Source organism: Penicillium alfredii (genome assembly GCF_028826965.1).
Source record: "Penicillium alfredii strain IBT 34128 chromosome Unknown utg000009l_segment0_segment0, whole genome shotgun sequence".
In the NCBI taxonomy this organism is placed as follows: Eukaryota; Fungi; Ascomycota; class Eurotiomycetes; order Eurotiales; family Aspergillaceae; genus Penicillium; species Penicillium alfredii.
In genome coordinates, this window is record NW_026622706.1 from 2,670,243 (window position 1) to 2,682,272 (window position 12,030).

The window sequence follows — 12,030 nt, forward strand, 5'->3', positions numbered from 1 at the left end:
GTATCTGAGTGCTTTTCAACAAGATCAGCAAGATCAGCAATATATCAGCATTTTCAGGGGGTTGGCCGTGCCAAGGCTGTCACAGTGGGGGAGTAAGGCGAAACGTGCCCCCAACCACGCGATACGCCTTGGCTCCTCTTTTGCTTTGCTTTGCTTTGCATCTCCTTCTTTCTTTCTTTCTTTCTTTCTTTCTCCTTTGATGACTTTTTTCCCCAAAGACCCTTAGTAGTCGTTCTCTCTCCCCTGATCCATGGACCTGTTTCATCTCGTTGCCCGCCGAAGTCTTGCTATGCCCGATCATGTACGGCTCGAACCAGCCCGGTCAACCTGAATGGCGACTCCCTCCACGCCCTCCAAGGCAGCCCGTATCGCAACTTCCTCCGCCTCCTCCAAATCCACCCCCGGCTTCAAGTGCTACCTACACCCCGGCTACCTATGGTCCGATATCGACCCCGTCAGCCAGCCCCGGTGTCTCACCGGTGACGGGAGCGGGGGTGGACACCAGGACATGGGGTGTGCGATATAATCAACATCAGTCGCAGACCCCACCACCTGTACCCGTAAGGATAAAATCCATCACCAAACAAAGAAAACTCCAAGCTAATTTCTTGTGCAGCCTCGGCCTGCCGGTGCCAACGAACCCCCGTTTGCCCATGCGCAGTCGCAGTCGCAGTCGCAATCGCCGGTCGCCAACTTCCCGTCGGCACCGTTCCATGGGTTTCAGTCGGCGTCAGAGCTTGATCCGCCCTATATCTCAACAGCCCCTCCTCCCCCTTATACACGGCACCCCGCAGAGTCGGTTCCACCGCCGCCTCCAAAAATCCCTGAGCATCCCCAAAATGACGCCCAGCCAGGCAGCCAAGCAGCCCGACCCCCGCTGCTCTCGCAAGGCTCAGCGCCGGCTGCATTGGCAGCTTTGTACGGGTTCCCCCCTTCTGCTGCAGGTCGTATCGGCGGGGCTCCCACTAGTTCGTCGGCATTAGGTCCGGGCACTCCATCTGATTGGGAGCACTTGGGGCCGACCCCCGGAGACATCGACGATGAGAATGTGTTTTCACCACATCGCTCCCCGTCTCCAATCCCGGAGGCGGCCCAAACACCCCCGGGTTATTCGACTGGCGTGCCAAATACATCCCTCAGCGCCGAATCGTCTGCGCCTCCTACTCGGGACCGAACAAATACTGCTCACAGTATCGTTTCGAGAGCTGATACCTGGGAACGAGGCGACCCAACCTCCCCTGTCAGCCCTGCTACGACACAGGGGAGGCAATCGCCAGCTCCACCGATTCGGGTGAATACTACTGATTCGGACCATTCGATGGACTCTCATTCAGAGAGTATCGACAATGTCATTGACGCCTGGGTTCGGCCCTTGTCACCCCCAAATAAGCGGGCCAATTCCAATCCAGAGGCCTCGGCGTCTCTTACAGAAAGCCTCTCTCCAGTCAATCAAAATAGCCCAAAGGAGAGCTCGGAGTCCGCGCAGACCAATGTTATCACGGCAGGCCATGCCCGAGTGGAATCAAATGCAATTGCTTCCCCTACAGATAGGCAAGGGAGTGTCACTTTGCCCAAGAACGAAGACCCTTACGCGGATTTGGAACCGTGGTTCAAATCCTCGCTCACGCGCTACGTCGCTATGCTGCGCAAGGAAGCAGTAGCTGACTCCGACGAAGAGCGATACAAGATTTTCACGGCTTTCACAGCCAAAGAAACAAAGCTTCGTGAAATTCTGTATAATATCGAGCACGAACCCCAAGAGACCCGTACAATTGCACAGGCCCCTCTGCCCTCCCCTCAGCATTCGTCTCCCAAGCCTGCTGAGCCCAAGTCACCGGCTGAATCGGGATTGATACCGGTGGAATCAGAGATCGCTTCCTCGACCGAAGATCTCGATGATACCGACGACCTAGGCAGTGAATACAGCTCGGGAGGACGACCTGTCCAAGCCAAGCGGGCCCGGAGGGCCTCATCATCTCTGCCAAAGCTGTTTCCGCTGTCTTCAGAAGCAGGTCCCGCACCTCGTCCTCCGAGAACTTCCTCGCTGCGCTTGTCGATGGATCCAATACACAAGCAAACCCGGGAACCTCTCGCTACGAACCCTCCTCGGCCCATCTACACGCCGTTTCAGTACACCGAGGGCCCTCAACGAGGCTCGGACGATCTCACATTTGATCGTCCCGCCTACCAGGCCTATTCTGATCTTCGACAAGCCTCTGCCGTAAGCGGAAGAGTCATGGCAAATGCACCTACCTCCGCCCCTCGATCGAGGTCCAACACTGCGACGAGTCTGGCTCCGTCGGAGCGTGACGAGACCTTCATGGGTGTGATTCGTCGTAGGAGTCTTGCCTATGTGAATACGGACCGCCGAAACAACCCGCTGCCCGCATTGCCCCCATTGCCCGAATCCCTCCGGCAAAATCGACCCAACAATCCAGTTGAAGGCCTGCGCACCCTTGTGTGGACGCCGATGGATCAAAAACCCGAAGGTTCTTGGCATATCACGACACGAGAAGGTTTCGAAAAATTCCATGATGATTTCTCCTACATCCAAACGACGATCGACAATTGGGAGGCAGCTGCGCATCCCCGTCGACAGAAGCTGGAAGAGGATCGCACTGTGCGCCAGGAAGAGTCTGAAGCGCAAATCGACAATCTCTTCAATGAAAAGGAGATCGGATATGCGGACATCAACACCCTGGAGGAAGAATTTCGCCAAACCGAAGCTCGTGCGCAGCTGGGTGAAGAACGGCAGGAGGTGGAAGACTTCATTACGCAGGTCTTCAACCCCTTGGACGAACGTCTGAAAACCGAGATCTCTGCGCTACGGAAGTCGTACGACGCGGCTCTCGGGCAGTTAGACCGGGAACAGAAAGGCAAGAAGAGCTCGCTGACCGAGCAATGTAGCCCATCCCGGACGATGAAGATGGTCAACGAGATCCACAGCAAGCTGGAGATTCGGTTCCAGAAACGATTGGAAATTGCACTGGATTGTGAACGGCGGCGGAAAAAGGCCGAGAGGCGACCGCTGGTGTTTATGGGGGATATGGCCAGTCTCCGCAAGTTGGACGGGGATTTTGACCAGATGGAGAAGCGGAATATCTTGGAGGCGGCCAAGGACCGCGACGATCGAGCCAACCGGCTGATGGATTCGTTCGATGATGCAATCTTGCACGGGCTAGGTATGAATCAAAGCCTCCTGGACGAGCTTGGCTCGAAAGTAGCGCGGCTAGACCCCACGGCCCTCCACACTTGCGGCCTCCCGGATTCTGAAATTGAACAGATCCTCAAGTCCGCGGCGACATTTGCCGCGTCGCTTCGCGCCGACTCCGAGGCCATACTTCGAAGTTCTGGGGTCGCCGACATGGCCCTCAACGATGCCGACTACAGCGTTTCTGCCGCCGAGGCCCAATATGCCGATTCGGAATCCGATGTGCTCCCGCGGTTGGAGGCTGAAAAGACCAAAGAAGACTCCAAGATCCAGACTGAGTTGGCCTCGAAGCTCGACAGCATTCAAAAGGGGCCCATGGAGGTCGAAGAGACGATCCAACGTCTTTTGAAATCTCTCAAAGAGGCGCCTCCGGCCGCGGCACGACCACCCCCGACAGAGACCCCAGCACCAGCACCAGCACTAGCACCAGCACGAGCGCCAGCGAGTTTGCCAGCGAGTGTCTCGCCGGGCCCTCGCCCTCAAACCACTCCGGCTCCTGCTCCGGTGGAAAACAAGTCGAGCGAGGAAGACGAACATCAGGAGAGGCTGCGAAAGGCCTTGGAGGATGCGAAAAAGCGCAACGCGGCCCGGAATAAGTCATAGTTATGTTGGTCCCAGACCGATGGGTGCGATTGAGAGTGCTTGGATTAGCAAATTCATGACGCCACGATTTCCCTTGCATCTACGATATACCCTGGTATCCCATTTGGGGTTTATCTCTTGCAATTCGGCGATTGTTCTTGTTTTCTTTTGTTCTCTGGGTTTCTTGTCTTCTCTCGATACCCCATGGCTCTTGAGCGTGCATGGTTTTTAGTAGATTAAATGAAATAAGGTACTTTTGTCATTGTCAGTGAATTTTTCCCCCATGTCTATCCCACTGAGCAGAGCCTGAACCGTGCTCGCTGGAGTATGCGCTGGCGCAGAGACCAATTAGCAGTACACGCGCCATATCGGAGTCTTTTTCCCAACGTCACCCTTGAGACAACCTGCTGCTTGTTTAGTTTTCCACTCTTCCCCTAGAGGATCTTGTGCAAAAGGGGGGGGAGAGGGGGGGAGAAAGAAAGAAAACATCGGGGCCAGTTTTGACTATCGAACTGCCCTTGAAATCACGGCGGCTACCCAAGCCTGAGAGTATAATAACCAACTCGGCTGATCCCGAGGGTGATCTGACAGTCGTGCCCCCTCCCTCTCGAAGAAAAAACAAAACAAAGAAAAGAGAGAGAGAGATCAACTTCGCCCCAAATGTGACCGCGCCATGAGATATACATGAGGGGCCAAGACATATGAAATGATTGAACGCGAGCAGAGAAAAAGAAAAAAAGAACCGAGAACAGACAATCGCACAGCTCATTTTAGGCGCCCGAACATGGCGATTGGCGATGACCAAGCCCTCTGGGCTGATTAGACGCCGCCGCGTCGATCATGCAAATGTTGCGCAGCAGTTTGCAGCTTCCTAGCGTCGCCTTTTGCCTGTGTTTTTACTTTCAGCAGGGCAGTGACTCACTGGGATGCACTAAAACTATACACTTCGGACCCTGTGCCGCAAACTCCCCGGGATGACCTGGGACTCGCATTGACTGCGGCTTCATTGATCCTTGATCTCCCTGATGTCCTGAATGCACAGTGCCGTGCCCGGCCTCCGGTCCGTGCTGCTTCGACTGCTCCTCGGTGAGCCACCGCCAATTGTCCCTGGGGCACTATGCAAGTGAAGCCCCTTCTGCCTCATGGGGTCTTTGCAGACCAAAAAGGATGCTGCGGCGTCTATGCCATTTACTGTGCATGGACAGTGTATGCGCCTTTTTTTTTTTTTTCCGCGGCCCTTACACGTCAAGTGACAATCTCCGTCTGCGCCCTTTCGGCCGTGCTCGATGGTTCGAGGATCGGTCCACCGGGGGTCCCCTGTGCCTTCTTCCACACGGATAACTGGGTACAGTCGCGTGTCTTCGACGGTGGCACGGCAATTCAGAGCCCCCTTTCTCCCTCCCAACGGCGCAGAACCCCTATCTCTTGTCCATGGATCACGACGTCTCTTAGCCTTGCGAGAATTTCCCCCCAAGTGGAATTCGTGGAATTGCATCAATCCATCGCGGCCAACGGAATCAGCCGAGCCAAGCGACAGGGCCATTGACGTGTTGCTAAAAGCTTTCGGAAGAAAAAAAAAGAGGGCCCCAGTCTACGTCGATCGCAACTTTCCTTATTATTTGCATTTTATTTTATTTGTCTGATCAGCATATCTAGCCAAGACTCTCTCTCTATCTCCACTGCGGCCGTTCATCGCTCCCCTTTTCTTGCGTCATGTCTGCCCTTCGCCAACAGCGTCTACCTCTATGCATGGGAGAGGCCATGCACTGAGGCCATCACCTTTGGCGAAGTATAAGCATCCCTCTCCAAGGATCAAGCCCCTCTCCTCCCCCCATTTTTTTAATTGATTTTCTGGTGGACACGACCCATTATCTGACGCTAGCGGAACTAGCTTCCCTCCTCTTGGAGTGAGAATGGCTGATCTGCGGCAGCCCACCGGCTGTATTGGGGCCAGGAACAGACCCCGTCATCTCTTCTTTCTGTCCTTCTTTTCTTTTTCCCCCCTAGAAGGAACCAACCAAACCCCAGATCTTTCATTTGCGCATAGTCCCATTAGTGGACGTCTGTGCACGATGATCCTGATCGATGTCATGGATAATTAAACGGCGCTCTCAAGATCCATGGATGTTCCTCGAGAGGTTGTCTCTTCTGCTTTTAAGCGCCGTTGGGGAATTGGGATTATGATTTATTATATTATTATTATTATTATTATTTTCTGTGTTCTGCGCGAGTCAAGCCCTGAGGTGTGCTTTGATGCGCCTTGATTTGAATTTTTTTTTTTTTGGTTGAGCTCGGGAAACTAACTGGCACAGTTCCCCAGAGGCCCTGAACCGTCTTTCTCTCTCTCTTTCGCCAGATGGCACAGCATGGCACAGCACCCAGCAAATTCTGGAGGGAAGCCTCATGAAAAATTATTTAAAGCGGGAGTGTCATTCCACGGTTCAGAGTACCCGCTCCTGTCCATGGGTCGGAACTCCTGAGGCTTCCAGGCGAAAATACACTTCTCTCTTCCCTGTTTCTCTATAACTGTGTTCTCTATCTCTCTCTTTGCCTTTCTTTTCTTCTCTTTCTTTCCTTCTTCCCCCTTTAGGCTGGCTCGGCCATGTCTGCCCCGACCAAGCAATTCCACCGGCTGTCCATTGGGCAAAACATGCCAGACACGCGGGCCCAGCACGCCAGAGCGGCCCGCGCGGGGCGGGATCCTCCCGACGAGAGTGGCCGCGGAGACGACGGGGACGACAGCTCTCTGGCCGAGAGCTCCAGCGAGGAGGATGAGAATGAGGAAGAGGGGGAGGAAGGAGACGACGATCAAGACGCGGATGACAGCGACGACGAAGACAGCGATGACGAATCTACTAACGCTTCGACCATCCGCACTCGCTCCGGCATTACCTATGACCTGACCCATCTAGACTCCGAGTCCGAGGCCAAGGCTCTGGTAGGGTTGACGGGGCAATTTGACGTGGTCAACTGCCGTGCTGTGCGCTCTGGGTATGACTTCCAGTTGCTGGATCGGCCCCGCGTGCACGTCGGCCGGGACTCGTTGAGCTGTACCTGCTCGACCTTCCAGAGCCGGCCGGGGGAGGCGTGCCAGCACATCTTCGTAAGCCGAGCCCGTCAATTGACGAAGGGAGTTTGTGGGTTCTGCTTCAAGGATCATTGCTAACGCATTGTGACGTTCTTTCTTTTTGCGCAGTGGCTCCTCGACCAGCTGCATGGCTGCTTCCTGGCGAAGCCCCCACCGACGGAGGTGGTGTTGGCCCGCGACGGCCGCGCGCGCGTCCTCCCGCCCATCGAGGGCCTCCTGGACGGCCAGCTCGAGGCTGTGGCAGACCGACTGGACTGGCAGTACCTGCGGGCGGAAGGTGATGGGCGCGGTGCGGGCATGACACGCGCAGAAAAGGTCCGGGATATTCTGTCGGCGTTCAGCCCCGTGACGCTGCCGGAGGATTTCCGCGGGGATCTGGCCGAAACCACCACGCAGACCCGCACCGCCGAGCAGTGCGTCGTGCAGGGCGACTTCGAGGCGACTATGTTCCGGCTGGGGGTGCACGACGACGGCGTCTTCAGCAGCCTGTGCAAGGCGATGCCCGCAGGGGCGTGTGCCGCTATCTATTTCGACAAAGTCCAGGAGCAGTCGCGCCGGCTGCTGGCCGACTTTGATCGGTACTGCGCGACAGGCGAGCGGCCGGCCGACGCCGCGGCGAGTCCCGGCGGCGGCGCAGTCGAGGTGCGCGAGGTAGTCGCGCAGCTGGGCCGGTCCGTGACGCACATTCGAGCCAACATCGCCGCGCGTGCCCCGCACGGCTCCGAGGGCGCCGCCAAAGCACTGGTTTCGATTCTGGAAGCCGTCGCCGCGCGTAACAAGGACCCGCTCGATGGCAACCGCTGGGGCCGGGTCTCCTTCCACGGCGAGGACGAGGACCAGCGCAACGTCTTTTATCTGCTGATTGGCGCCGCCGACCCGGACACCGACCCGGACAGCGGCTTCTTTGTCCTCGATGCGCTGGAGGCTCTGCCGCCGGCGGATCTGCGCCAGTTCGCCGAGAAGCTGCGCGACATCTTGCGCAGGATCGAGGTGAACCGTGCACCCAAGCCCTATCTGCTGCGGCTGGGCGCGTTAGTTCGTGCGGCTGAGGCGGCTGGCGCTGGAGGCCAGAAACGCCCGGCGGCGGGGAACAACGGGGGGAATTCGAAACGAAGTCGATGATTTGTTTTCTTTCTTCATTCTCAATTTCTTTCTTACTCTTTGCTATGCTCATTCTGGGCGGCCATCGTGTTCATTCCTTGCAATACCCCCTGCATCTACTGCTTTCCCCCATCAGCGACCTCATCTTGATCAGTCTTGCCATTTTGTTTGTCATTCCTTTTCGAAAGCAATTGTTTTGGTATAGCTACTTGGGTAGCTACGTATATACATCGGAATATACATTCCAGCGCATGTGATTCAACTCACTTACTCTGCCAATATACCGTAAAAATATAGCCCCTAGTATAATACGCATTCTACTCCCCTGCTTCCAAGGCTCCATACCCACGTAGTCGCCTCGGACAAAAGAAACTCCAAAAATGATGTCAGATCCTAGCACCCCCATTCCCAATCCCGTATAATCGTACCAGAAAACATCCACAACCCAAAACCCTCATGCCGAGCCTCATGCCACCCACGCATACAACAAAATTCGGACTTGTCGTCATTCCCAAACCCGACACTCTGGTTTTGGGTCACCGCATCCATGGTTTATGGTTTGCGTTGCACGCCGGTCGTGTCACTCGGCCGCTCGGCATGGATGCATTAACCCGATTCGAGGGGGCCGAACCGTGGGTTTGGGGGATCTGTTTCGGGGATGTGAGTGGGCCCACTTGGAGTTTGGGTTGCATGTGCTTGTATTTTAGTGATGCTTTGTTATCTTGATAATGGGTGCTATAGATATCTATATTAGGGTTGGCTTGGTGGTGCTGGATGGTGGTTGGTATATTGAATAGGCTGGAGCATGAAGTATAGAAAATGGTTAAACTGTCATTTGGCTATCCGGTGGGTCCTTACGGGGTATACTCGGAGATTATAGCAGATGTCTTAGGTCTGTTAGTATAGTGCTTTGGTAGGTTTCTATTTAATGCGTCTATCTGATTTCCCGCCGAGTTCTTTTCTGGATACTTTAAACTAGGTAGAAAGGAAGCACCTGCCATATGTGTCCCATACTTGAGAGATCTATTCCTTGGACCTTCGATATCTGGGACTACAGAATTAAATATCCGATAAGAAATTACTAAAGCAGCCAATAGCAAAAGCACACAGCAATGAAAGCATCAAATAATTCAGAAACACTGCAAAGTAACAGAAACAGCCTAAGAACCCACTTCCTCATCAAGTATCACCGTCATCACACTGTACCTCCCATGAGCCAGTCTACCAACCAACCCCGTCCTTCACGGCAGCAGCCTTAGCAACCTCCCGATCAATCCACGGCTGAGAAAGCAACGGCATTTACTGCGAATCCGGATCCTGCCACACGGCCAATGACTCAAACAGCGCCTCAGCCTGGCTGGTATTAACAAGATCAAGCCGGCGACACTTCGCAAACAGCGCCTGCCACAGCCCCAAATACGTCTGGATCGACGACACGCTCCCCACCACGTGCAGATGGTCCCAGTCGTCCTGCAGCTGCTGCAGTGACGGCGGCTGAAATGCCGCTGCCAACGCAACCATCTGCTCCCACGCGGATCCGGCGTCGGCGATGTAGTGCTGGTGTTCGCATGCGACGGAGTCACGGATGAGATCTTGCATTGACTGCAGTGCCCACTGCGTGCTGCGCTGTGCGGCTAGCGTGGCTTTGTAGGCCGAGACTAGTGAGGCCAGCACGGTGAAGTCGTCGGTGGAGAGATCGATGAGCCCTGTTGCGGAGGGTCGCACGGATTTCACGGTTGGTTTGATGGGCTCTTCGTCGACGGGTAGGTCTTTCTTTCTGGTGCTGGGGTTGCAGTATTGCCAGACGGCGTGGAGCTCCGCGATGCTTTGGATGCGGCTGCTCCATTTGGGCCAGTCTTCGGAGGATCGGAGGATCACTGGGGCGCGATGCTTTTCCTGTCGCATGGTCATTTTGCTGGGTCTCGGTGTTTTTGTCTGTGGTGTGTTGTTGGATTCGACTTTGTTTTTCTTGGAGGCTGTTCGAAGATATTTTGGAATAAACAGAAATTGGCGTCTTCGAGGACAGTTGCTGTTCAAGTAAGTGTAATCATGAAGTAGCCGGCCAGATTGAGTTAGGGTTGTGTGCCCAATTTGGTAACGACGAAGCCAAAGTGCATCCATGGATGAGCAATGTTAATTTAATGTCAACTAAGCTACTTGACCCTTGAATATTTGTAGAAACAATGCTACAGATACCAAGTCATTGAATGTTTTGGCTAAACGGTTGCTCGCATGTTTGCGACACAACTGCAGCAGGAAATAGGTTGGGATCGAAACATTCTTTACATAGGCAGAGCATAGGGTTATGCAATGTTGGCAGGATCAACATTCTGCAATATAAACTGAGAAACTTCTTCAGATCACAAAATAATGATAGAAACTATCAGAACACACACAATCTCCTCCCAGCTCTATAGACCTGATCGATCAAGTGGGGCCCATGTCATCGGCTAACATCCGAACGCGGAAATCCGAGCGCACATCGGGGGGGGCTAAGGGATGGGCAAAGATCGGCACGGAGACTTCAAGCCCGCGATGATCCAAGGCGGTCTCGGTTTCCAATCCGCGATAACGTTTCGTGGTCTGCAGAACACGCCTCTGCCCCCCAATGATTCTGCTCGGAAAGCGGCCTCCCATCCTGGGGGCGAGCAACACAGGGGCCGGCGCCCAAACGCTGCGAGTGTTCCTCTCCTTTTTATTATTCTACGCCCTGCTCGTCCTCTACACGCGCACGCAATCGTCCCGCGACCCCGGCTCGGCCTTCTTTCGTCCCTGGACCGCCTACGATGCCTCGTATTCCGCCGTGCGCCTCGACGAAGCAGATCGCTATATCGACTCCGTGAATAATAACAATGGCACCGCGCCCAAGCCCGCGAAGGCGTCACCGCAGCCGGGGCTCTGTGTGGGGATTGCCTCGATCGCGCGCAATGGCATCCGGTATTTTCGAAGTACCGTGGGCACGGTGCTTGAGGGCCTGAGCGAGGCCGAGCGCGCGGATATACATCTCGTCCTCTTTATTGCGCACACCGATCCCGCGCAACACCCGGCGTATAATGAGACGTGGCTGCATGAGGTCGCGGACCGCGTCCTGCTGTATGAGCCGGATAAGGTTAATGTTGATTATATTCGGTCGCTGGAGACGGATGCGGCGCGCGTCTCCGGGCGCGAGAAGGCTCTTTTTGATTATACGTATCTCTTGCAGGCGTGCGAGGCTACCAATGCCCCGTACGTGGTGATGCTGGAAGACGATGTCGTGGCCCAGGATGGCTGGTATCATCGCACGCGTCAGGCTCTGGCGTCGGCAGAAGAGCAAACCAAGAAGATTGGGGCGTCGAAGTGTAAGTGGCTCTTGTTTTCGGCGTTAGCAAACAGAAGAAACGACAGAGAGCTAACAGCATACCCACATCCAGGGCTCTACCTGCGCCTCTTCTATACAGAAGAATTCCTCGGCTGGAACGCCCAAGACTGGCCCATCTACCTGGCCTACTCGATCCTCGCAGCCGCCTTCGTCGCCTGCGTCGGACTCGGCCTCCGCCAGCACCGGCCCCAGCTTCACGCACACCTCCCCAACGAAACCATCCTGCTCCTGACAGGAGTCTGCACGCCACTCATGATCGGACTGTTTTTCGCCGCCGGCCGCGTGACAATGCTGCCCATCCCCACGGGCGTGCACCAGATGCCGCGATTCGGGTGCTGCTCGCAGGCGTTCGTCTTTCCGCGCGCGCGCGTCCCCGATCTCGTGGAGCTCTACCGGGCCCGGCATCTGGGGTACGTCGACGTGATCACCGAGGAGTATGCCAATGCCAACAACGAGATCCGCTGGGCCGTCACCCCGAGTATCATGCAGCATGCCGGGCGACGGAGCTCCAAGGCCATGAATGATGACCCCGCCGGCGGGCTCCGCCACAAGAGTAAGAGTGAGATCAGTGAGGTGGGCAAGTTGTGGAATTTTGGGTTTGAGTTGAATGATGCTGCCGCGCTTCGGGCGGAGCATTCGGTTGTGCTGGGACAGGGTGGATAGTTTGTTTGCATTGAGTTTGTGTATAAC

At 55.3% G+C, this 12,030-nt stretch overlaps 5 protein-coding genes across 5 annotated transcripts; 4 read left to right on the plus strand and 1 right to left on the minus strand.

Annotated features, from left to right (window-relative positions):
- Positions 1–299: 299 nt before the first annotated feature.
- On the plus strand, positions 300–3,814 carry NUU61_006929 (uncharacterized protein; the record flags this gene model as incomplete). The annotated part of the gene is made up of 2 exons (XM_056657456.1): positions 300–560; positions 617–3,814. The coding sequence occupies 2 exons, from the start codon at positions 300–302 to the stop codon at positions 3,812–3,814; spliced, it is 3,459 nt and encodes a 1,152-aa protein (XP_056510256.1).
- Positions 3,815–4,590: 776 nt separating this feature from the next.
- NUU61_006930 (uncharacterized protein) lies at positions 4,591–4,883 on the plus strand (the record flags this gene model as incomplete). The annotated part of the gene is made up of 2 exons (XM_056657457.1): positions 4,591–4,652; positions 4,703–4,883. The coding sequence occupies 2 exons, from the start codon at positions 4,591–4,593 to the stop codon at positions 4,881–4,883; spliced, it is 243 nt and encodes an 80-aa protein (XP_056510257.1).
- Positions 4,884–6,395: 1,512 nt separating this feature from the next.
- Positions 6,396–8,003, plus strand: NUU61_006931 (uncharacterized protein; the record flags this gene model as incomplete). Its single annotated transcript, XM_056657458.1, has 2 exons — positions 6,396–6,896; positions 6,990–8,003. 2 exons carry the CDS (start codon positions 6,396–6,398, stop codon positions 8,001–8,003), a joined length of 1,515 nt encoding a protein of 504 aa, XP_056510258.1.
- Positions 8,004–9,281: 1,278 nt separating this feature from the next.
- Positions 9,282–9,893, minus strand: NUU61_006932 (uncharacterized protein; the record flags this gene model as incomplete). The annotated part of the gene is made up of 1 exon (XM_056657459.1): positions 9,282–9,893. One exon carries the CDS (start codon positions 9,891–9,893, stop codon positions 9,282–9,284), a length of 612 nt encoding a protein of 203 aa, XP_056510259.1.
- Positions 9,894–10,590: 697 nt separating this feature from the next.
- On the plus strand, positions 10,591–12,003 carry NUU61_006933 (uncharacterized protein; the record flags this gene model as incomplete). The annotated part of the gene is made up of 2 exons (XM_056657460.1): positions 10,591–11,320; positions 11,393–12,003. 2 exons carry the CDS (start codon positions 10,591–10,593, stop codon positions 12,001–12,003), a joined length of 1,341 nt encoding a protein of 446 aa, XP_056510260.1.
- Positions 12,004–12,030: the final 27 nt, after the last annotated feature.